General features: G+C 44.6%; 1 protein-coding gene across 4 annotated transcripts in view; it reads right to left on the reverse strand.

Moving 5' to 3' along the window:
* WDFY4 (WDFY family member 4) overlaps positions 1-26,406 on the reverse strand; it is a 1,820,746-nt gene that overhangs the window by 1,120,546 nt on the left and 673,794 nt on the right. For all 4 annotated transcript variants that reach the window (XM_069611160.1, XM_069611162.1, XM_069611161.1 and 1 more), the window contains one exon: positions 18,982-19,213. In XM_069611160.1, coding sequence (XP_069467261.1) covers positions 18,982-19,213 — 232 coding nt within the window. The remainder of the gene's footprint in view (positions 1-18,981; positions 19,214-26,406) is intronic.

Below are 26,406 nucleotides of genomic sequence, written 5' to 3' on the forward strand. Positions count from 1 at the left end.
TTGTTCCGTGTCATTCACCAGCTGTATGACATCCCAACGCACAATTTGCAGCCACTTGGCGTTTGCAGCCATCTGAACATGTCAGTAATATTGATGCAAAAAAGGTCTCTTCTTTGCCAAACAGTCTATATTCATTGGGTATTTATTTGAGCAGTTCAGAGGAGTCTTGCGACAAATCATTTGATCTTCATATCCTGTGCAATTTCTCATTCTTTTCTTTTCCAGGTAAGATGCAGAGCATGAGGGGCTGCAACAGGCTCCTGGTAGGCCCCACTTTTGTTGGATGTGGGGTTGGGGCGAGGACGTTTTTTGATCCCACTGCTAGGTGGTCTTCAGGGATCATGAGAAGTGCTGAGTGCAACGTGGCCAGTGAGCAGTAGCCCCTCCATGATGGCGGGAGGTGCAAGAATGCCTGCTCTCCACACACCCGGTAGTAGTCCATTACGGCAAAGGTGCCTTTTTTTAGGTCTGGAATGAGCAAGGTTTTATTGCATCGTTGGTTGCCACCTACGAAAACAGTTCCTTCACTGTATAAACATAGCTCATAAGTCTCTTGCCTTTGTACTTTCACTGGCTTTTCCATTGCTTCAATCCATTTAAATTTTGCAATATGTTCGTTCCAGAATGGGGCACATGCTCTATTCACTCGGGCTAAAAATTAATCTCTGAACCCCACTAGCCTTCCTGCCATTCAGCTCATTGATGTTTCTTGCCAATTGCTCGCCACCTACTTTACTGCTTGCAATTTCAAGTATGGCCTCTGTAAACACTGGATGCTTTTAGGGTTTTGGGTGCATTGCAGCTGATCAGGATCCATAACTTCTAGATGTACACTCTGTGCCTGGAAGGTGCATTGCAGCCTACACAGTGCCAGATGAACTAGGCATTGAGCCTCTAAACCTGGTCATTCTTGTGGTATGAAGACCTTGGGGGCTCCCGATGCGTGTGGTATCAATGAACACACATAACAACTTCCATTCACACTTCTACTTCCCACCGAGCTCAGGTCTGCGAACCAACTATTTGAGAGTTCTGGATGGTGCACATCTTCATTTGTATCAAAACCAAGACCACGATACTCATCATACCTGGGCCTTTTAACTTGCCTCTTCCTGCGTACAAAACATTGTTATATACATCATTAAAAAGCTTGTGGAATCAAAACACGTACTGGTAAAGGCATTGGGTTCATTGATACTATTGAAAGTGTTATTACCTTTGACCTGAACATTGATATGGGGATCCGTGGCCACGGTGTTGTGTGTTAGAGGAAATTGGGACACGCTTAGGTCTGTACTCTTGGTGATATTTACATTGTGAATGGACTTGTTAATAGTAGCATCTGTATTTACACTCCCCCCCTTTATATGCCCTGCCCATACAAAGATGCATCCCAGGTAAATACCTAATCCAAACATAGAAATGGCAAACAACCCATCAATATAAAGCATAGCACATAAATATGAATCGGAAAACTTTGAGTGCCATACATGCTACTTTTATTTTTATAGATGAATGATCAGAACCAGTTGGGTCCATCGCAAAAAAAACCTGAAAAGAAATGCATTTAAAACAAGAGAGAGATAGATATAGAGAAAGTTAGAGAGAAAGAGAGAGAGAGAGCGAGAGAGAGAGATGGATATACAGAGAAAGAAAGAAAAAGAGAAAAGAGTCTGGGAGAGTGCCAGAGTACACTCCCTGTGCAAATGTAATGTGTAGCAGCTTTGTCTAGGACATGTGGGGGGATATTGGAGTATTGGAGTATACATCTTCATATGTTTAAAAGGGGCATAGGTCTGAGGGGGGCTTAGGTTGGTAGGGACGTGGGACACTTCACTGTATTATGTGGGCTCGGGACCTTGAGGTGCTCTGCCAACATCAGACGAAAGCACTCAATAATGTAGCTCCTTAACAGCCAGGGGAGTGGCGAATATGACTTTGAAAGGGCCGTTATATCTGGGCTCACTCTACCTGCGCACAACATTTTTAACATAGATCCAATTGCCAGGGAACAACTGCAAAGGGGGTGACATTGCTGGCATCTCCATTGAGGCGCCAGTTGCTTCTTCAGTCTGGGGAGGAGCAAACTTTTGGGAGACAAATGTTATGGCCTTTGTGAGGGCGGACAGATAGTTGTGAAACTCCTCCCCCGAAATGGACGCAGCCCTGTGAGTGTCTGATGCTCATCTAATAGGAGAGAGAGGTGTGTGCATGCGGCACCCCGATACTACCTCGTGGGTTGATACGTGGTGATCATTGCATGAGAGCGCGCACAAACTGAATAACGCAAGTGGCAAACAGTGCACCCAATTTTTCTTTAATATGGTGCACAGCTTTAACAGCTTACTTATCAATTGGCCGCTGATCCGTTCTATGATCCCATTGGCCTGGCGGTGGTAAATGGTGCACATCCGATGCTTTATGCCCAGTAATGCTGAAATCTCTTTTAAGAGTTTGTTAAAGAAGTGCGTGCTGTTATCTGGTCTGAGTACATCACACACACTCCATCGAGGAAAAACCTTGTGCACTAAAAATCTGGCAGCATACTTAACATCTGGGTGTGCACAAGGTCCTGCCTCCACCCATTGTGAGAAGGGGCATACGACCACAATAAGGTACAAGATCCATTACATCTTACACCCATGTGTGCATAATCAATGTGCAGTTTGCGGAATTAGGGCAGGGCAAGCTGCCTGTGATAGTTCGCAATGTAAGCCCTGTATAGTAACTTTGACAGGCAGTGCAATGCACAGCCATTTTAGTTGCATTTGTCTGTAGAATGGGGACAAACCAGTCCTCCTGTGTGTCTACTGCAATATGTTGTTTGGAAACATGTGACAGGTAGTGTAACCGGTCGAATGCAACCAGTAGTAGCTCGTGTGGCATAACTGCTTTCCCAGATATCTCTTGTCTCCACAATAAATCGATCAGGGATTGTTTACATCCCCTTTTCACCCAAAGCTACTTCTCTTCTTGTGGTGCTCGTCCTTGTAACTCAATTCGCTGTGCCATTGGTAATGCATTGTATGGTGTTGGCAATTGTTCTGTATTTTCTGTCAACACAGGATATTCCGAGACCTGTGGCACTGAAAGATATGCTGCAGTTTTCACAGCTGCATCCGTGGCAGTGTTACTGAGTGAGATGTCGTCTGTGTTGTTAGTATGGGCGCAGCATTTTATGACTGCCACTACAGGTGTTTGCGATACTGTGTAAATACGTTTGTCTAATAATGCAGCATGTTGAACTAGGGACCCTTCGGCACTCTTGAATCCCCTCCTCTTCCACCTTGCAAGGCCTGCATGCACTGTGGTAGTAACATATGCTGTAAATTGGCACCCCCGGGACACTTGTGGTGCAACAATAAGTGTTAGGGAGAATTCTCTGTAAAGGCTAATTTCCCAAACATAGTGAGTCCCCCAGCAGCTTTGCTGGATTTTTGGGGTTTATTTTTTTTCTCCTGCTAAGAGTGAGACTCTTTTCCTCCCACTCTTAGACATGATTTGAGATATCCTTTGACTATGAAATGTGTTTTATGGGCTATGGGGTCTTTTACTCCATAGGGCTTCATGTATTTTTGGTATGTGTGTTACACAGCACCCTCCGTGCCGTAACACAGGGGTGTCATAGTGACCCCCAAACATAGACTCCGTACCCTGGGACTGACTACTGTCTCCCAGGGCATGTAAAGTCCTAAATTGTGAACAGAACCAGTACAAACCATCATATTGTGGGCATACTGGTAGGGGCAATTCTGTTGTTCGAGGGGGCACTGTCCAGTCCCCCCTGAGTGAGTTTTGGCTGGTGGCAGTGGATACTACTTTTTATATTCAACCGCAAATATATTCCTATGGGATTTTCCCATTTTTCGAGGCGAATACTTTTTAACATAGCCTAAAACATACCGCCAGTTTATTTATTTAATTTTAATTCACCGGTTGGTATTTTTTGACAGAACTCAGTTCCAAAATGGCGTTTGTGTTCGCTTCTGTGACTCCAACCCAAGTCGAGCCCTTTGTTCCACTTTTTGGCGGGCTTCTCCACAGAAGCCTCCAAAAGTGGTGCCACTCTGTCTGGGTACCACAGGAGGTGTGGGGGGGGGTTTAGGCACCCTGGACTGAGTTGCCTCGGCAACTCAAGTCGCACTCTTGCGAGATTGGCCCAGTGGTGAGCCGCCTGGTGGGGATAACAAGTTTGCCTGTCTTTTCGCCTTCCCGGATCCTCTCGTGGCCGCCTTGCCTGTGCCAAACACCCCGGCAACCGGGATACCACGTTTTTCCACTACCGCGAATAAAAGGGTAGTACCTATTTACCGGAGAACTCCGCGGCTGGTTTCTTCCCTGGCAATGCAATGACCTTCAGCTTTCCTCCACGTCGAGATCATCTCTTCCTCTGGACGACGCCGCGACTTGCACCCGCTGCCAGGAACAACTGCCCCCGCTGGAGGATCCTCTGCACTTTAAAGGTACTGTGTCCGCCTGGCCTCACTCGCAAAGGTGTGTGTGGGGTGACTCTTAAAGCCTCAATTTACCACTTGGGTTGGCCATAGACTTGCTAACTGAACTTTTTTAAGCTGAACTAATTCTTTGCTGAACCCCCTGCAAGACTTTTCAAGGCTGTTAACTGTGTGATCTTGGGCATAGTGGTGCTCTGTACTCTCTCCAAGAGAGCCTGGCCTCTGAACTTTTTGCTCACTAGGAAACTTTGACTTTCCTGCCTTGCTGGGTGCTTCAAAAGTATTGTGTTGTGTGCTTTTCCTAATTTCTGCCTTTTCCCTCCCGTTTTCTTAACTTATTAGAGTGCCATCTTTAGTTAAGCGCTCACCTCTGTCTGGAAATAAGTGGTGTTAACTAAGACTTGTCTAATAAGGAATAAGGGATGTATATATAGTAATAGTGACTGTGTTTTTGAACTTGCTTATAATAATAGTGCTGGAGTGTTTCTAAGTGTGTCTTTAAATAAATAATTGTATACTTTGTTACCAAAGCTCTGGTCAGTGTTTGCTTGTGCTAGTGTATTTTGGTACCTATCTTGTATACTCTATATACTGTCTAACTCTTCTTGAGAGAAGTCTGGCTGCTCAGCCACAGCTACCAGGTAAATCTGGGTGGTACAGATTGCTACCAATTGGGTTTACTGCCAACACCTGTAGTCTTAAGCCTTTTTCAGTGGTCCCTAAGGGAACTGCACAGGTTTCTGCCTAACAATAAGCACTATGGGTTTGGCTGCTTGAGCCAAAAGATGCAGTGGTAATCTCTCCTGCACTAGTGTTTCATACTCCCCACCTACCAGACGAAACACTGTCGCACCAGTGTGCAGTAAACCAGTGTACCGATGAATCATGGCTGACCGATCAACGAAGAGGGCCTTCCTCCCTTGAGCTGCTTATCGTAAGCCTTTGGAATATCATCTTCGTCTCCCTCAATAGTCACACAGTCATGGTTGGCCAAGTCTTCATCAGAGCACATTTCTGTCAAAAAGGTAGCTGGGCTGATGGTTTTGCATTGCACTATGTGAGTGTTTGGGATTGACAGAATAACCTCATACGCAAAATTTGCATGCTCGACGTACAACGTTATGGAGGCTCTCCACTGCCGCCTCTTCTCCTTCTCTCATCCTGGATTGTCTCTCTGCAATCCAAGAGTGGTGTGTTGCCAATGACCTCTGCCTAAATGCCAGCTAGGTGCAGATCCTCCTCATTGGCACACCAGCACCCTGCTTTCCACTCACTCTCTGGCCGGCCTCCCTTGGCCCTCCCTCTGCTCCCACCTGCAAGGCTAAGAACCTTGGGGATATCGTTCCCTACAGAACACTTGTTTAACTGAGTCTATCGTCCTGTCAGACGGAGATGCCCATAGACTTCTGCTTGCTGTCTTTGTGTTTATTCTTCAAGCTTATACTACCCTTCATAGAAGAGATGTGGACATTCATACTTTCGTACATGAACCTAAAAATGGCCCAGTGATTAGAAGGCTGCTTGTAGCGATAATAGAAGAGATCCTACAACTACCAGACCTACCGTAAATGCCGGAATCGTGTTTTTCCTTCCTTAAAATTCAGTAGAAGCAAAAATGAGGAATCTTTAAAATGGCATGATTTCAGAAAATGAACAAACTCGAGAGATTCCGGAATGTCATAAATAGTGTGGATTAATATTCTGGTGTATAATATATGCATGTGCAGTATCAATCTTTGTCTTCCTGTTTCTTCTGGTTCACACTCTTTACTTTGTTGGTCCAGGTACAGTAGAAGTTCCTTTGATTCTCCCTAGTCAAGGAACTCGTGTTGATTTGCCCATTAACAAGGAGCCTAGGTCTTTCTGCTCAGAGCACAGCTGCTTTAGAATTGTTTCCATGGGCTGCAACCATTATGTTGGGAAGACACAGGAGAAGTGCACAGGAAGATGATAGTGGGATTAACACATATTTAGATGGTCCCGCACACTTGGGTAATAACATGTGGTATCAAAACATGATAAAGGGGGGAGAGAGATCATCTAAGGACAGTTGCTACATTTGGGCTCTAGTACCTTATGCCATGAGTGGTGCTTGAACTTTCATTTCCAGAGAAATATCAAAGTACGATGCCAGATGCCTTGTCCACATTGTTGCATGCATGACTCGATGACAGTTCCAAGCATATTGGGCCACTCTACGATGGAGATCGAAATGGTCATTTCCATTCCAGGATGATTATATCAAGACTACACAGATTGAAACGGAGCCTGCATGGAAGTGCAAGATGCTCACGTACCCTAGGGCAGGACAGGATGAAGTGGTCATAAGAGAAATGAAGAGAATGGACTGTCCTGATAAAGCAGAGATAGCTTGGATGCTGGGAAAGAAATCAGATGCTAGTCTATGGACAAGTGAAGTCCAAGAAAGGATGGGAAGAAGGATTGATGTCCTGTACAGCTCATCTATTGAAACAGGAATATGCGCGGGAAGTACAAAAGGTAAATGATGAGTGAAGTCATGGAGCTGCTGACATGGATAGAAGATGAATCAGGCCCAATGATTGTAATTCCAATGATGAATGCGACACTATGCTTTCAACGAAAAGGAAGAAGGCATGTGGGAGATAACGTAGGTTGCAAGACTATAGTTGATCTCTCCAGTATGGGAGCAGGGACAGCCATCCTGATGGTAAGGGGCTTGTGGGTCCAGAGCCTACATGAGACTGTCGAAGGATTGGGGAGGAACGAGTTCCTTAGTTCTTATCCATGCTCCAGCATTAGTGATTCTGAAGAGCGACCTTGGAGAGTTTCCAAAGGGAGATGCTCATTTGAGGAGGAGGAGAGCGCTCAAATTCCTCAATTGAACAAAGAGGGAGAATTATTTCTCAGCTAAATCAAAAGAAGCCTTTGATGCTATTCCATATGAGCATAGGCTATTCAGCAAGACTGCCTCCATCTTCACGACTATGTTCATGCCAGGGATCCAGACGATGGCCAATGCAAAATGGTTACAGATTACCAGATGGGAGCCCCTGCAATAATCAACACTACCATAAAGGTATTCAATGCGATCAAGGAGGAATTGAGGGCCATAAGGTTGATGACCCTCGAGAACAGATATGTCCTTGATATGATTACAGCAATAGATGGAGGTGTTTGTGCCAAAATTGGGCCATCATGTTGCACATTCATACCTTCTCATGATGATGAGAATGGGACCTTGACAGAGGCCACAACGTTGCTGCGAAGTTGCGTAACAAGATGGAAGATGAGACAGAAGATATTGCAGATGACAGCTGGTTTGCGTCTTCTCATGGGTTCCACAATGGATGGCGAATATCTTCAAATTCCTCGGAGCAGTATGGGTGATGATAATGTTTGAATTCTGTGTGATCAAGATAATAATCACACCGTGCAAGAAGACAGCAAAGAAGGCTGTAGAAATGAAGATCATGATCGATGTCGAATCAGAGTTTGAACCCAAGGAATTGATGGATGAAGAAATCAGAGAATACATAAAGGCCAACATTTTAGCACCAGAGGGAACGAAGTTCCTGCATCCAAGGAACCACAGGAAGTATGTGGGACAATGGATTTACTGTCATCCAAATGGACAATGCAGCCACATGAACTGGAGCATTCACAAACATGTAAAATCAGCAGGAGCCCTGAAAGACTCCAAAGAAGCACTTTTTCAAGAAAGAATACCAAGATGTGGAGACTGGTGAAGGAGTGGCCGATAAATCAACCAAAGGGGGGAATGTAGAGGAGCAGCTGAATGCCTCTGCAGGAAGTCCCGCCCCAATTCTGCCTATATGTTGGAAACCGGAAATTGCGACATGCGCAAAGCCAGTAATGGTACCTATACCGTGAAAAGTATTTGAGATAAGGTATTCACTAAGAAAACCCTACAAGATGTATCCCCGAAGAGATGACGGTCTCCTGAGAGAGAGGCCCGAAGAAGTGTGAAGATGTGAACAAGAGAGGCTGGTGATATCACAAGAGATGAGAGTGACACACTGAGAAGGATGACCAGAGAAGAGAAAGCATAGACCTTATAGAATCTGATGGTGAAGTAAGGAATCCAGAAGACCTTTGTCAGAGTCCGTAGTAGCTCCCCGTTCCCTCTCCTCACCTGAGTCTTCTAGAGAGTTGTCAGATATCTTCTTCTTTCAGTTCCTTTTAGTTTCCTTTGGTTTCCTTTCCTTTTTCTTGTGCAAATAAAGGCGAGCTCCCTCGGAGGCCAATGTGACCTACTGGGGAACAGGATCAGGGTGAACCCCAAGGAGCAAGCTCCCAAATATGTCCAGGGAAAAAGCCAGATGTGGCAGAAAAAAACCCTGTGTGAGATGACAGTTCTGGTTTATCCGAGGAGAAGATGTCTTGAAGTATATCCTTCTTGTAACTGAAATGATAGGTTAAACTACCTCCCAAATCCAACAGCGCCTGTGATTCAACAAAAAGGTACCACCACCGGTTCTCAGTAGCAAGGGTATTGTCCTCCGGCTACCTGTCGGAAGCTGGCTCAACGGTGCTGGAACTTCCCTTACTGGAAACTGCCGTAGATAGAAAGTACGGCAAGAGAATAGTGACAGGAGGTTCTGACGCGGAAAGAGCAATCAGCGGTCACCGGAAAAAGGTGACCGGGAGCACAAAGGTGTGCATGCGGCAAGTATTCCAGAGAAAAGAAGAGACGCAGGACAGAAAAGTCAGGTCAGAAGCGGGAACCCGAAAGTACGTGATCCATAACCAAAGCAGAAGGAATGACGGAAAAAAGAGAAAAATAGAAGAAAGACTACACCAGGTAAGAGTAAAATCGAAATGTGAAGAGCCAAGAAAGGCACAGTGACGAGGGAACAGGATAGGATCTAAAGATACAAAAAGAAACAAGAAGGATACGAGAGGTATGCCTAAGAGTCACACCAAGCGTAAGAAAGAATCAGAAGAGTACCATGGAGCCGGTAAGCATTACAAACCGACAGAGTTCGGAACGAAAGATAGCAAAAAAGAGGAAACAGACTGAAATAGTCCAGAAAGGAACAATAAGAATGAAAACTGAAAGTGGAACGAAGAGAGAGAAGCAAAAGGCAGGTTAGGAAAAACCAGACAAGAGAGCTAGTACGCAGCAGACACACTAGCAGCGAGGGTCCTAGATGGATACAACGCAAAGCATATCTGGAAGTAACCACCTATATCCTTGCGGCGGCCATCTTATGGGTAGACTAGACCACTGCAGCCGGTTAGAACGAACAATACCCCCAGTCTCCACTGATGCCAGGGTCGAAGCGTGACAACCTTCATGTGCAGAATGAAGATTGCATGTGTAAAGAAGCACTTAAGAAAATGCAAGTCGTTTTCATAAATGTACAGATGCCATAACGCAAGTAGACTAAGTAATCATAAAGATGGCTATACGTAGTGAATACATATATATATATATGTGTGTGTACAATCTGGACATTCAATGCTGTAATTTAGTAAGCTCAAACCGTGTAGAAAGGAGGATTGATAGCTGTGTGTGTCTCGCAGCAAAGAATAAACCGAAGCTCGAAGATGGACCAAAGGAAGACTGCTTGGCTTGGTGTCAAAGGCTAAGAACAGCCAAGAACTAGTTATCTGTTCTCAAAGAACAGTAAAACGTGAGAAGCGAAACCGTCCCTTGTTAAGTTGCAGAGAGAGAACACCAGGAGAGTCAAGTTTCTTCATTTAAGAAAATTAAATGCTATAAAATGGGCCAATTCACAGTCTCTGATCATGTGAGTCCAAGAATGAAATAGATGTGGTTATTCAAGCCTGAACCTTGATAAGAACATGCTCACACCCCCTTATATTGCCAGAGACGGCAAGCAACTACAAGTCCAAGTTCAAAGACATTTTGAATGGCAGACGGCATGAGTGATGAGAAATGGTGGGCTAATTGGGTGGGGAGGTACGGTCAAGTTCACCCACCAGCACCTGGGGTACCAGCTTGCATGCTGCTAGACAATCGAATGTTCCAGAAGAGTACAAGTGTGACAACCAATTGTAGAAGGCCATATAACGAAGGGCCTTATAGTTTGATAGCCAATGGTGTGCAGTGTAGCTAATAACTGATGAAGATTACTTGCACTAAGGAAGGGCATGAGTTACCCACCTGACTGTAGAGACCCAATCACAATGTTATCCCATATAGAAAGTATACTTAAATATTCCCCTTAGTCCTATAACAATCTCATGTAGGTTGTGTAGTTTGTCACGTAGTGTGATGTCACGTATGAGTTTTTGCTATAAAAGTTATTTTGTTTATGAAATGCATTGAAATTGTGCTGTGTCACATCATTTGATGTCCGTTGTTCCCCTGTTTTCGACAATTGATATTAAAACAGTTGGTTCTGAGTCGGTCTTCTTGTTTGGTGTCATAGTTATTCTCCATCCCATCCATCGTACCATGTGTTACCTTAATTAAAAGGACCATAAGAGTTCAGACCGACTCAGAACCAGAAACTATTCAACCCCAAACATGTGAGGCAGACAGAATGGAAACGAAGGGGCTGTCCGTTCTACAAAGAAGTTCTGAGAACTGGCACCAGGTAAAGGTGGACAGCCAAGGAATCGGGGAAAAGGAGGATTACCAAAAACTCCCATTGCGAGTTGCAACTTTTTGTTTACGGAGTCCCGAACTCCGACACACAAAACTGCCCAAGATCACACAGAGTAAGAGTTCACTATTAAGACAATGACTACCGGGCTGTCAAAAAACTCACACTTTCTTTGCACCTTGGAGGAGAAAGAAGGCCCATTTTATGCACCAGTCAAGGTGCAGAGTCAGTGTGAATTATCAGCTCTGGTGGATACTGGATCCCAAGCCAACCTCATGTCAAAAAGGGCCCTTGACCAAGTAAACTTAGAATTGGGGGAGGACCACCAAATTCCACTCATACCACTTCCCAGACAACTCCAATGATATTTCAGTCAAAGGGACTCCAGGTCTGGACATAAAAATTGGACGGCACCGACTGAAACATCCAGTGATAGTTGTGACTCCACAGGGCACACCTTGTTTACTGGGGAACGATCTGCTGAGGAAAGTATCACCTCTGATTGGCTGTGTGAACAAGGCCCTCTGGACTAATCGCCATATCAAATTAAAAATGAGTAGCAATTATGGAAGCCTGAATGGCACCTGTCATGCAATTGATCAAAGTTCTGAGAATGTAGAGTTCCATTTCAAAGAATAACCAAGTCCCAGACATCACTGTCACCTCTGTAGGAGAACAAACTGGTGATGAGAACTCTTTCCCATTCTTGAAAATCAACCTTCCTCCCAGTTTTAAGTGGCAATCCACACTGGAAGGGAACACCCTCATGTTTTACACCAGTCCAAAATCAGAAGAAACATTGAGTCCCGTGAAACTAGACAAGGAAGAACCTGCTCAAAGTCTGATGGACATTCAGAAAAAGGCAAACAGTTGTTTTTCCGCATTCAGTTAAATGAGGGGGATGAACCGGTGCCCACCAGAGTATGCCTGAATAATGGAAGAAGCTTCATCAGTGAAGAGTTAATAAGGAATTATCCCAAAAGATCAGACCATTCCCACCTTTAAATTGATTGACAAATGGGAGGTAGATCTGGAAATCCCAAATTCTAAACATCTCCTGCCTAGCAGGTGTATGCTAAAAATGTCAAAGAGTCATGGAAGAACAGGGTAGAGGGCATGTGGGGTGCATTTAAAGCCCTCAGACAGAAGTCCCTTTCACATGAACAGCAGGATTTTAAATACTGAACCAAAAACAGCTTGCCCTGTGTTGCCCTGTGTTTTTTTTCAAGTAAACCTGAAGAGCCATGTGGAAAAGGGGCCTACCTGTAATTATTCATAATTGTTCTGCTTTTGATGGAAATGGCAGAAAGGTGCCACATGGCCGTGCTGCATGGTATGGACCTTGTTGGGCTTATCTAATGCCCATGAATAGCTGAATCAGAAAATATATATATTATGGCAGTTGCTAGTAAAAGTATGAAGTTGCGATACATAACTAGTTTTTGGCGAAAAGGTGAAAGAACAAATAGCGATTACAAATGTGAATTGCAATATGTTGCTCCAGACCCTAAACCAATCCTGACTTGGAGGATGGGTTTGGGAGGAGAGAGAAGGGTAGCTGGCCAATACTAGTTGCGGGAATTACTGCAGGGTACCTTCCCCAAGATTGTAAAAGTTATGGTGTTGTTGCTGCTATACAAGGGGGACTGCACTAAGGGACTGGGACACAGATAGAGAGACGGAGAGGGCTGCAGAAACTTACCATCTGACAGTTGTAAGGAACCACCCCAGGAGATTGCTGGGAGTGCATCGGGGAGGAACTGTCTATTTCTAGGAAGGCCTCATAATGGGCAGGGGTCAGGTGGGCAAACTGTGTAGAAACTGTGTAGATCTAATTAACAAAAACGGCCTCATCACGAGTTTGGTGGTAACCCTTAAATGCAGCAGTAACATGGCAGTAATGCTATTACTGCTGCATTTAAGGGTCCGCCAAATCATGGGCTTGGCGGATTTACCCCCAGCTCTGAGATGGGGGCAAATCTGTGGCGATTTTGCTGATTTTTGGTGCTATTAATGCCGGCGGTAATAGCACCAGCGGTAATAGCGGCGAACATTTCCCATTGGGCCCAATGGGGAATGGGAATTCCCGAATGGACCCAATGGGAAATAGGAACTTTCCATTCTGCCAAACCCGTGATCTGGCACTAATAGCGCCGGGGGGGTTTGGCAGTAACGCTAATAGCCGTTACCGCCCAACTCGTGATGAGGCCGAAAATATTAATTCAATTAATTCCCCATTTGACAGAACACCACAGGATGAATTTTGTTAAAATTCGAAATTGACAAAGCTCTCCTCTCAGTGTGCACTGAAAACCATAGCCGATAATGTAATTGGGTATCCTTTTTGTCCCGCTGACCCCAACTTCTTTAAGGAAAAGGGGTGTCTTTGTTCTTAAATCAGTCCAAACGTTTTATCCTGCTTCTCCAACACAGGCCTTTCAGTGGATGGGTGTCTGAAAACCAAAATTCCCCAAATCATTCAAATTTTTCGGTCCGACTTCCCCAACACAGACCAAACTAGTGGGGTCAGAAAAACAAACCGCTAAATCACCCTGTGTTTATTTTAATCCAAAGGTGTAGGCTGAAATCATAATTGCCATATGTATTTGTACCAATCTTGAAATCCTACTGCTAGCCTTTTAAGCCCAGAGGAAAAGCAAAATTGCACAACACTACATGATAATTGCTTTTGTTATTGATCAGTGTAATTATTTCTTGAAGTGAAATTTGCAGCAAGTGAAGAATTGTGATTGTGTTCTTTTCAACTCACTTTTGTGATTTATTTATGCTGAGAGAAGTTGATTGTGTTGTGCAACAGATAAAGTGGTGTTTGACATTTTCGTGCTAATTTCTATTACTTGTATTTAAATAAATACCAATATTTCTACCATACACCGGCCTGGTTGTTGGTTCATTGTTAACTCAGGGGAATCTAAGGGGCAAAATATGCGTCTGAAGTAGGGCTGAAGAAAAGAATCTGTGAAATAGTTTGTTGCATGACACCTTGAGTGGGGAGGGAAGGAACTCCCTGTGTTGAGGGTGTTCTCTCAATAAACCATTACATGGGCTACTCTGTAGTGCCTGGTGCCTCCCATGGGAGCAGGTCGATCAGGTCTCATTTGTGTTATGCATGTGGGGGGGAGTTGTGAGCTGGCCCACCAGGATCCCCTCCTGGCTCCACTTCTGCTCTCATGCACAGCAACGTGACTGTTGGGCCCAGGGAGTGCCAGCTGTCGCTTCCCCTGTAGCAGCTTATCAATTGACTGTTTCCCAAGCCAGCTCAGGCTCAAAACTCTTCTCCCGCTATTGCGCCGGGAGCCGGGCACAGGATTTCCTGATCCATGACCTCACCAGCACTCGTTGTGGGTGTTCATTATTGGACCTCTGGTGGTCAAACTCTGGTGTCTCAAAGAGGGAGCTCCCCGCCAGGCTGCCTCCTTCCCTCCGGGGCCGACTGCAGTGATATGCTGCCACTGGAGCAGGAATCTGGAGATGTGCCCCCCTGGGTCGACTATCCCGCTGCTGGACAGTTTCACATTTGTGTTGCGGCACGGAGAGTCACTGACGTGGGTCAGGAGCCACCATCTTGGCAAGCTGTGCCGGGCTCTCCCACCAAGGCTTCAGAAGGGTTAAGGATCAGGCTGAGGGCCATCACCATCAATGCCTACCTCCAGCTGCTCTAGGGCGTCTCCCCTCTGGATTCACCCACCATCTGTTCTCCAAGTCGGTAAAATGCCAGAAGAATGCTGCTTTGGGCCCGGGCTTCACATGGAGGCTTTCAATGGAGCTGCCACATCGATGGCCACGCCGGCCCTTGTCTTTTCAGTGCTCAGCAGTGATTGTCACCCTCCCACTACAGGACAGTGATTACAATTTCACTAAAGTGCTGGGTGGCAAATATGACTCTTAAATGTAAAAATAATTGGCTGTGACCTTTCAACCCTCCCACTTTTAGTAGATTTTGTTTAAATGAGTCCTATCAGCAGTCAATGCAACTTCAGTCATTTCAGACTGCAGCACTTTACAGCAGAGAACTGCATCATGTCTCCTTAGACTATGCTAGCTAGGGCTGATGGGAGTAGTGGTCCAAATAATGGAGAGCCAAAGGACACATGCCATAGGCATGGGTGCTATTTATTGTGAATATTGTAGACTCCCTCACCCTCAGATTGCAGGTATTGTCGATTTTGAATTTCCCCCTCAGTGGAAAAATGTTGTATATATCCATTTAGTCAAGTCAAGGAGGGCAACCAAGTAATGCTTCTAGGCAATTGTAGAATGTATACCACCACATGGAATACAGATGTTGGCAGAATGCTGCCTTTACGGTTAAGTGGGCTCTTGAATGTAGCCACCTATTGATAGCCGGACGCTATCAACCAAGATGTTTTTAGAATTTTGTAGAATGTTCCAATTCTAGGCTTTCACTTGAATATAACCAATGTATTTTTCCACTCGGACTGTGGCCTTTTGGAATCAGCCAAAGGAGCGGCCAAGCTCCCGCACACATCTGCTTTCACATACAACTCGAATTGACCCTTTGCACAACACTGCTGCCATAAGAATGTAGCTACCTTTCACGACATGAATTCGAACTTTCACTACTGTGAGAAACCTAAGGGTATTCTCCTAAACAAACCTCGAGAATCCCTTATTCAGGTAGCCTGGGAAGGTCGGATGCTCTCAGACCCCAACCCAAGGAGAGCACAAGAGAGAGAAAAGATCACCTGGTTGGGGGAACCCGGGGTTGTGCTCAGGAAAATACTCCAGGTGAGACGCAGAATTATACCGAAGAAGAAAGAGAGGAGGACAAAATCACTGAGGCCTTTTTAGATTGTATGACATCTGCCTCCCTTCTTCCCGTTGAATCTCTCTGGCTCAGATCCAACGACCCCTCCGTAAATAAATTCCCATGGTTCCCAAATTCTATTTTACCCAAACATTTTAATTCCCGTCCTTTTAATTGTTATTTCCCACACCGTCACTCGACTCAGACAAGACTACCATTCCCACAATTCCTCTTGTTCATTTCATAATAACACTCCCAGTCATTCCCATTTATTTTGTAAATCCTATCAATCTCACCCTTATCAAACCCCTTAGTTCAAGGATTGTCATCCATATAATACCTTTTTCCCAACCTACCATGTAGAATACACAAATACTTAACCCCCCCCTTTTCCGACGTGAACACTTTAGCAATATTACAAAGGACGACGGACTAACACTCAAGCCATTTACCTGACATGTCCCAATACCAGGGTCAGGCAAAGTCAGGCAATTGGCCAGAACCGCACACACCTGATGGCCCTTTCCCTCCCCCACAGGGATAAAAGGTGGAGCACAAGAGTACAGTATGAACAAGGCAGACTCCACAACGTGAGAGCTAACTCAGCACAGCAGTTCAAGAGGAGGAAAAAGACGGTGCATTTGGAGAGGGTGACAAGGAGAGAAGCGACAATGCCTTTTCCGACCAAGGCCCATGAAACCTCTGCAGAAGTAATCGTAAGGCCGCAAACAATAGCCAGCATGTGTTGCAGGAGATGTCAATAGTACACAAGACTCGCCTCCACTGCTAAGCAAGCCCGGGAGAGACTCTTGTCTCCATGGTACCGATCTTGACTCCAAAGAGAAAGAAAGCCAAGCGGTTCATCACAGCCGGTGAGTCGAGCAGAGAGTCGATAAAAAAACGATGTGTTGAACGAAAAGTAGCAAATGGCTAATTGAACTGTGAAAGCATAAAGAGCGATTGAGGAAAAAGGGGGGAAACCAGCAACAGAGGAGTCCGGCAGCACGTGGGTGCTCACTCAGGATACTCTGGGTGATTACTGGATTGTTGAAACTACCGTAATCAGAAGGCCTTAGGAAAGGTGAGAAGGGGGTCAAAGTGGTCATACAAGGCTCTTGTAAAATCCTCTGTACAGTCGGAAGTATTTGACCGGCAGATGATTGCGAAGCTAAGGGAAATAAATCCTGTATCGTAAGAGTTGAATGAGAAAGGCACTATTGACACGATTGGCAAGAGTGAACCCAAAAGAGGTATGTTGATAAAAAGGGGTAGAATTCTAAAGTCCTGAATTACTGTGTGCTGACGAGTGAACCCGGATGAGGGATGTCCACAGTGAACTGTTCAAAAGGACGTTAAGATTTGTGAATATCCCAGAAGAGATTGTTGAATCTTTGTTCGGATACTTTAAACCTGTCAGGCCCTCGAAAGCCGAAAGCCAGAAAACGTAGCTATCAGAGGTCCTGGTATCATTAAAGAACTTTCTAGGAATATGCGCCCAGAAGAGGTGGATTGAAGGGTGAAAGGCATCCCCCAACGTGCAAGCAGAAAATAAAATTAGTTTATTATTTGGAATCATCAGGCCTATGACGGCAGGAGACTATTTGTAGAAAAAGAGACTTTTCCACCGAAGGTCCTGTTTGCTGAGAACACAACAGTTAAGCTAGTCCTGGCAAAACTCAAGCGCGTGCTGTGCTCCAAAATCCTACCATGTCCCGTGCTGAAAACGTGGGGAAGGGAGACCCGAAGTACCTCATCATGACTTATTATTTGTGAACACTTCCTTCTTTCTTATGAACATTATACCACACTTCTTTTTGTATTTAGCCTAAGGATTAGCAATAGTTTTTTTAGGATAGGCCCTTTTATCTGACAAAGACACCACTGGGACTGCCTTATTATTGTTTGATGGTCGAAGCTTACTCTCATCTTAGATTTAGGTTTAGATTAAGCGTTTTTCCAAAATACCTATACAGTTTAATAAACACCTTTGAACTGTGATCACTTGTGTCTGTCTTTACTGTTGCCCCCCTGAGTGCTTTACACTGCACACAAAACCGACTATCCTCTTACACACACACACCTCCATCTTATTTCCCTAGTGTACATCTCTCCACCCATAAACATGCCAATTAGACTTGGGTGGCTAGGAGGGACACGGCCAAGCCCTCACAACCTTTAATGGCAATTATGCACACACACACACTAGTATCTCCTAACTTTTCCCATAATTCGGACCCTCCAAGGGCTTCAAACATGGTATCCAGTGATTATAACGAGAAAAAAAACAGAGGGATTTTTTAACGAACCAAAAACAGTGGGGAAAACAATTTTTAAAAGTATATATGGTAGTGGGGTAAGAGGATAACACGGGTGGAGAGGGCTTTGGGGTGGGCTTAAACGCACAGAGAAGTGGGGGGCACCCCCGCCCCAAATAGAAAAACAAACATTTGTTTTTTTTTTACACTGATTTCGGTTTTCTAAAAAATCCCTCCATGCAATTCTTTGCGATAAAATCACATAGAACCTTCCAACATGCAGTGCGTTGGGACCATACCCATGGTGAAAGGCGCTATACAAATGACTAAATGAAAATAAAAAATGTAATGAAATATCGACTGATATCAATGTGAAAAATACATAGACTTAAGGAAGCCAGTTTATGGCTCTTATCGATTTCTACACTGAATTCAATAATTGCATCCCCATTTATCAAGGGCCAGATCAGATCTCATGTCCCTCGCAAAGAATGCTCAGTACTAACAGAGGTTAACACTGGAATGCATATCCGCACTGGACATGCCACTCTCTTGAACAACCATCGATCGAAGGCGGCCATGTGGCTGCTCTGTCTGCTTAATAATGCATCATGGCTGCGTAAAGCTTCTTTATTAAACGCTGATGCCCTGGCCTACCTCTCAATGTCGGCATCGCACTGTTCTGCATCCCTGTGCAGATTACGCAGAGATCATAGCGTGACTCCCCAGAGGCGACCCCTCAGCTCAGGTCATAAATCTCTCCAAGTCACAAATCTACCTGCCCACCCTTAATGGAAGCACCACAGCTGTACCAGTCTGCCTTTAATGGAAGCTCAACAGGTTTACACTTGGAGGTGAACAGACAGGCATCCATCTTGGAGTGGTCAAAATAAAGATGCACATACCGTGGTCCTGCAGCCCCTGGAAGCTTCCACAGTAGGTGGGCCCAAGTTTGTAAATCACTTCCAGGGTCTCGACAGGTAGAGGCTCCTCAAACAAGTAGGTGGGGCCAAGACGCCAAAGCAGAGAGGAACTCTGCCTCCAGACTGGAGGAGTGGAGATGTAGGCATAGACATCTAGGAATGAGGAGGACTCCAGGAAGGCTGAGGGCCCGGCCATGGGCTGGATGTACAAGATCTGTCGGGAAAAGAGGAGAGGCGGTTAGAGTGAGAACTTTGTGTGAGGACATTAGGAAAAGAGTCATGGATACCATCAGACCCCTCAAGAGTCACACAATGCACATCAGTGCCTACAGAGGCAGATGAAGTATCCCGTTTTATATCAGTCAGTGCTAAACAACCCTCTAGATATAAGGAGAATCTGAGCAGGTACTATATATCTCTTCCATACCCAGGAAGGAGTGGCCTCTGACTGGGAGCACACTTAAAGGCATTCAACACTTTTCACATAGTGAATGTGCTTAAATAAACAGGATTTGTGAGAATCTTGAATCAAACATGTCCAGGTGTGACGGTAGTCCAGCATCCAATGGGGAAGAAAAATCCACAAACAGCAGTATACCAGTATAGTTCTGGGAGAATTCACCATGTAAATAATGTAATAATGTATATAGTCAATGCCAACATTTCTAAAAATGAAAAATGAATAACTCTCCATGTACATACGTAAACTTGTTAACTGTTGCAACTGCCTATGCGAGAAAAGCGCCTAGATGCCCATGGGTTAGGTGCGCTATATAAATAAATAAAAAATAAAAAAATGAACTGCATAGCAAAGGTCCAAGACTTCTCTCTATGATTATTACCACCAATGCTACATTTCAGTGCTTCTTACATGCACATGTTTGGTGCATGATTTCTCAAGCTGCATACGTATCTCCCTAGGCTTCCAGATCCAACTAAAAAGCTCAAGCCTTCTTGCCCACAACAGTGTAACCAAAGGTGTATCTGATGCATTGGTACATTGCATGGCTTTACAGATGCACAAGTGCAGTTCAATGCTTCTGAACTACCGAGTATAGTGCAGGGCTTCTCAGATGCACAGGTATATCTCAAAGCTTCACATCTGCACAGGTACAGCTCCAAGCTTCTCAGCTGTACTGATACGGTACAATGCGTGTTTCCTACACCTGTATACGTCAAGATGGTACCCAGTCAATTTACTGAAAATAATTCAGAGTGGTACATTTCACCGAAAACCATAATAATGACAAATATTGAACATTTTAAATAAATATATAAAGGGTAGTGGGTTAAAATGGGTCACGATGGGGTTGGTGTGGCGTTACACAGATACAAAATTAGGGGTGTTGGGGGGGGGACCCCCCCAAATAAAAAAATAGAAAAACTGTATTTTTCGGTATTTTGGTCGATATTAATTGTACCACTCTGAATTTTGCATCAGTAAGATCACATATAACCATCAAGATTTCTCAAATACACAGGTATAGCTGAAGGGATCTCGTCTGCATAGGCACAGCTCAAGGATTCTATGATGAATCCCCTATATAGACTTTGACAATGACCCCCAAACCAATACTTATATCCAGCTTGCATTATTGAAATGTTTTCCCAACGGAAGTCTAGTCCGCCTTCACTTTGTGGTCTATTGTGTTCACTGGGACAGTTCATCAGGAGGATTGCACACTGGGCTCAGGGGGCCAGGACACTGGCGTAGCAGGGCCCCTGTGGTGCAGTTTGGCCCTGCACATGCCTGGGAGGCGTGCCTCAGATGAAAAAAGAAAACGTTTTTTTCTAAATTAAAAAACAGAAAAAAAGAAATAGTTTCTTTTTGAAGTCACTCTGCCTTCATAAAGAAATTATTTGACACTGGAATGTCAAATAATTATTTCAATAATTATTTGAATAATTTCTTTATGAAGGTAGAGTGACTAGAAAAATATACTATTTCTTTACGAAGTCCGAGGGCTCCCCACCCCATGACATGGAAGCCTACAGGCTGGAGGCCTCAATGTCATGGGCCGGGGGAGCCCTATGAGTGTAAAAATAAATAGTTTCTGTTTGAAGTTACACTGCCTTCATACAAAAATGTATTTCTGTTCCGATTTGGTCCTTTAACAGAAATCATTTCTTTAAGAAGTCAGAGTGACTTCAAAAAGAAACCATTTCTTTTTGAAGTAATGGGACTCCCCTCCACCACATGACAGGGAGGCCTCCAGATCCTCTGCAATGAGCTGAAGGTCTCGTTCCCTGGACCAACGGATTAAACATACGAAAATGTATTTTCTTTAAATGTGTGTGCGTGCATGTAAGTGTGTGTATATATAAGTATATAATGTAATGTGCAGTAATGAGTGAGTGCATAATATGGCCTGGATATGCCTTTGTGAGTGTAAGGTAAAAAGGTGCACACTTAAATGTATGGGTAGCTGCCTGGGTGTGCCTGTATGGTGAAAGGGTGCACTCTTAAATGTATGGGTGATTGGGTGTGCCTGTGTGTGCGTGTATCTGTATGATAAATGGTGTGTGCTTGTGTTCAGGGGCTCAACAAAACCTTAATTTCGGGGGATGAGGGGGAATACCCTTCAAAAGTTGGGAGAGGCGCAAACTTCACGCATGGTGAGGGAGGGGCAAACGTATTTGTGGGGGGGAATTTAACTTCTTTATGCATTCTAATGAGATTATTCTACTGCAGCTTCAATGTTACAGGCAGTTAACTCTCTCCTTTAAGTCAGAAATCACCCACTTATGGACTGCTGTGAGAATGAACGGTCTCCTGTCCCCTCTCTATCCTTCGAATCACTTCCCTGGCATGCCAGTACTAAACGCACATCACGATTTTAACTGCCTAAAAGCTAACAGTGAAATGCTTTATATTAGTAATTGCTGGTGCTTTGTTAACAACGAAACACAGGCGCTGTTTAACATCTGTGTCCTGTTCTGTCCGGCAACGGCTTTGTAGGTCAGCCAGGCCGACATAACATAGCCCCAAATTTCAGGAGGCGGGGGAGAGGACTGACGCCCAGTCAGATCAATGGTGTTGTGCCACTACTTGTGTTTAATGCCATGATTACATATTGGTAATCTTCCCTACTCGTATCCCATTCTTCCTCATCGCAGTAATTGTGTTTGAGGCACTTTGCCTTATAATAAAATACTCAGATGAGGTAGCGGGACATGGAGGTAATGCCTGGCTTAGTTACCTGTAATCGTCATTACTTCTAGCTCCACTCTTCCTCTTCCTAATACTTAACTATGAGGCAAGGTGCTTCATACGTCAAAACTGAGACAAGGAAGAGGAACGTGGAGTTAATTCTGGGCCAGTGTGTTGATTTTGGGTTTGGGGCAGGGGGTTGGAGGGAGAGGGGGATTGTGGGGGGGTGAGGATTGAGCGATAAATCGTAATGGTAATCCATCTCCAGGCTAAGCAGGCATGATATGTGGTATTAGTGGCTAGAGAGGTATTTTGGTGCAACCAGTCTAGTCATTTGTTAGTTTGGCTTGACCTTTTTAACTGGGAATCTCTGATAAAGCAGTCCTGCCAAGTGTAATTACCTTGCTAGACTGTCATTTGGGTGCTGCCAGTCTAGCCGTTTCTTACTGTGGAATTGTATATTTTTCTTGGCATCTATGATAAAACTACCATTATAAGTGTTATTGTTTCGACTGGCATTTTGGTGCAACCATTCTAGGTATGTCTAAATGTTATCTGGCATGCTTTACTGTAATATGTTATTACATGTCTAGACTGGTCTATAATGTGCAGCCGGTTGGACATGTTTTCATTGTGGCATGGAATTTTTAATAGCAAAGCATTACATTAACGCATAAATGTTCCTGTGCACTGTTGGTGACTTGCACGTATTGGATTTTTGGGCTTGTGTTACCCTACCAAACAAATGCCAAATGCAAACACTGTGGCTTTTAGCCACTTTTCTCAGAAAGTGCCCTGTATAATGCATTAAAACACACACGTATAATATATATATATATATATATATATATATATATATATATATATATATATATATATATATATGCTTCTCCTAGTACAGTGTGCAGTGTACCCTTGAAGCAGCACGTACATGCGTATTGCGCAAACGTGGTAATCTAGGACGGGCCAGAGTGTGGCACAAACCGTGATTTGTTGCCGAGTTAGAGGGCACCCTCAGCATGGCTTGCAAGGGGCCCCCCACATTTTGTGTTGTACCACTGTGGTAGGAGGATAGCTCAGGGGCAGCACACTCGTTTTGGGCAACATGGGTTTGATGTCTGGTTCCACGTTTAGAGGCTGGAGTCTGGCTTGAAGCTTGTTAATAATTAAGAATTAAGCCGAAGAGGAGGGGTGTAAGAAAATGAAATTGGCGTGCAGAAGTCAGTCCCCCTCAGGGGCAATAGGAAGGAGAAGCACAGTACCGCAGAAGAACATGCCCCCCATTGCCATTGAATCCTGTATTGGAAACTCAACTTGTAGCTTGTCTCTATTATAAAATGAGATTAAAGTGAATTCTGAGAATGTCCAATGAGAAATCTAGGGGAGAAGGGTTAGAGAGCCTAAGGCTGAGGAATCCTATTGTTGCTGCTGAACCTGGACAATGTTACGAGCCACCTATCATCCACTAACATGGTCAATAGACACAAGAAGAGTCTGTGACCCCTTTGGTGAATCATGCCAAGGAGTACCGAAGTTGATGCCAAGTCTCTTTGAGAACTATCATCAGTTTTGTTGTTATCAATAAAGCTGTTGTATTTAATTTTCCTGCTACGTCTGTCTTTTGAAGAAGATTGACCACGTGTCTCAACTACACAGGTATGGTATAAGACTTCTAAGCTGCATAGGTGCAGCTGATCATTTCCCAGAAGCACATTTCTAGATCAAGGGTTCTCAGAAAAATAGGTGCAGTTCAAGACTTCTTCCTTGCACTGGGATAGCTCAGAGCTCATCAGCTGCACAGTTTCAGCCTAAGGTTTCTAAGCTGCTTGGGCACAGCAGGACGTTTCTCATTTGCACAATTATAGCTCACGGGTTACCAGAAGCATAGGTGCAATCAAGGCTCCTTGCTTACACTGTGTTAGCTCTGGGCTGTCCACTGCATAGGCACCGCTGAAGGGTTCTCAGTTGCACAATGGTAACTTAAGGGTTCTCAGAAGAGTGGATGCAATTAAGGCTTCGTACTTGCACTGGGATAGCTCGGGGGATATTAGCTGCACAGATTCAGCTCAGGATTACTAAACTGCATAGGCACGCCTGAAGGTTTCTCAGATGACCAATGGTAGCACAAGGTTTCCCAGAAGCATAGGTGAAATCAAGGCCCCTTACTTGCACTGGGATAGAGCAGGGTTATATGCTGCATAGGCACAGCTGAGGATTTCCCAGATACACAGTGGTAGCTCAATGGTTCTCAAAAGCATAGGTGAAATCAAGGCTTCTTTCTTGCACTGGGATAGCTACGAGCTTATCAGCTTCTCGCGTTCAGCTCATGGCTTCTATGCTGGATAGGCATAGATGAAGGTTTCTCGTCTGCACAATGGTAAATCGAGGGTTATCAGAAACATAGGTGCAATCAAATGTTCTAACTGCACCAGTGAAGGTCAGGGTTTAGCTACATGGGTTCAGCACAAGCCTTCTAAGCTGCACAGGTGGAGTGTCAGGTTTCTCAAGTGCACAATGACATCTCAATGGTTATTGGAAGTACAGGTGCAATCACTGGGATAACTCGGGAGAGTTAACAGCTGCACAAATTAATCTTATGGCTTCGATGCTGCATTGGAGCAACTGAAGGTTTCTCAGCCCGCAATGGTAGCTCGAGTGTTCTCAGATGCGTAGGTGCAATCAAGGCTCCTTTCTCGCACTTGGATAGCTCGAGGTTATCAGCTGCACATGCGCAGTTGAAGGTTTCTCAGTCTGAAGGCCATCATGGTAAAACTGTGGAATTAGCATTAGGGTTCACAAACCTATTCTAGAGACTGTAGCTCACGTCTTTTCACCTGCACCAGTATGGCCTAAAATGTCTCATATCACACATTCAGCTCAAGGATTTTTAGCTACACACTTGTATCTCAAAGGTTCTCGGGTGGCAAGGTACAGCTCGAAGCTCCTGTGCTGCACAAGCTTAGCTTAAGACATCTTGCTGCAAAACTACAGTTCTAGCCTACAAACCTGCACAGTTAGGGCCAGGGTTTATCAGCTCGTTAGGGGAAGTTCATAGCTTTCCACGTGCAGATTTATAGCATACACATTTTCCTTATGTGAACTAAACACTTATGGATAAGAGGTTTATAGGTCTAGGTAAAAATGCGTGTGAGTGTAGTATAGATATTTTTTATGTTATGTTATGTTGACTTATACAGTGCACCGCTACCACCCAGGGGCAGTCTCCAGGCGCTCAGGTGGTCGCTGACGTTTGTTTGGTTTATTTATTTATTTTATTGATTGATTGCTTGTTAGGCGCTTATACAGCAAGTAAAACACTGTTTCAAAGCGCCCACAGGGTGATGGGAGGGAACAAGGGAGTGAAGTACAATAGAAACACAATATTTAATAAGAACAGTGGGGGAACGGAAGAAAGGACGAACCTACTATGCTTTGTGAGTATTCAGAATGTGCAAGTGCGTATTATGTAGAGCTGACATGAAGCCCTTCTGTTGATATTGTGGGTTGTTCGGCATTCTGTAATGTCAGAACTAGGCAAGGACCTAACAGCTGCAGTACACAACAAGCATCCGTGCACCACTTGGTCTGTGCTGGGGCTGGGGTCTATGCTCATAAGGCCAACTCTGCCTTTGCCTGCTCTCTGGAACCCCACGCCCCCACAGAATGTTCCCTTATAGTGTCTTAATAGGTTGTGAAGAGAAGGTTCCCCTTTAGCACCTAATGCTGCCCAAATGTGGAACTGTCATATCTGTGCTTTAAAAGGGGCAGCAGGGTGATCCCCGAATATGTACATAAGAGATTAATCTACAATTCTAGGGAGACATGGTTTTTACACCAAGTAATGCAATGTTTAGGTGTGTACAAGTCTGCAGACGGTGTGGAGGGAGGTAGACACATGTAGGACTAGGGAAAATAGTGCCCCCCAGTTGAGACTTACTGAAAAGCTGTAATTAGCGAGGGGTCTACGTGTAGAGTGCGTGTCACAAAATGACTACTGCGTGTCACAAAATGACTACTGCGTTGCAGGAGCACAGGGATGAATTATGGATGCAACTCCTACTCAGTAACTCCTACTCAGTCCCACACTACTGAACCAACAGTGATCCCAGGCACAAAAGATGAAATAGGCACAGCCTGGCAGGTTTAGCTCCATTGCCTCTTGTGCTAACGTGGGCCTAGCAGGTTCTACTCTTCAGGAGGCTGGCGAGTAAGCACAGAAACAGTCCAAACAGCAATAGTACTGTGGTGCCAAAATA

Source organism: Ambystoma mexicanum, chromosome 8 (genome assembly GCF_040938575.1).
Source record: "Ambystoma mexicanum isolate Mex_15411 chromosome 8, UKY_AmexF1_1, whole genome shotgun sequence".
In the NCBI taxonomy this organism is placed as follows: domain Eukaryota; kingdom Metazoa; phylum Chordata; class Amphibia; order Caudata; family Ambystomatidae; genus Ambystoma; species Ambystoma mexicanum.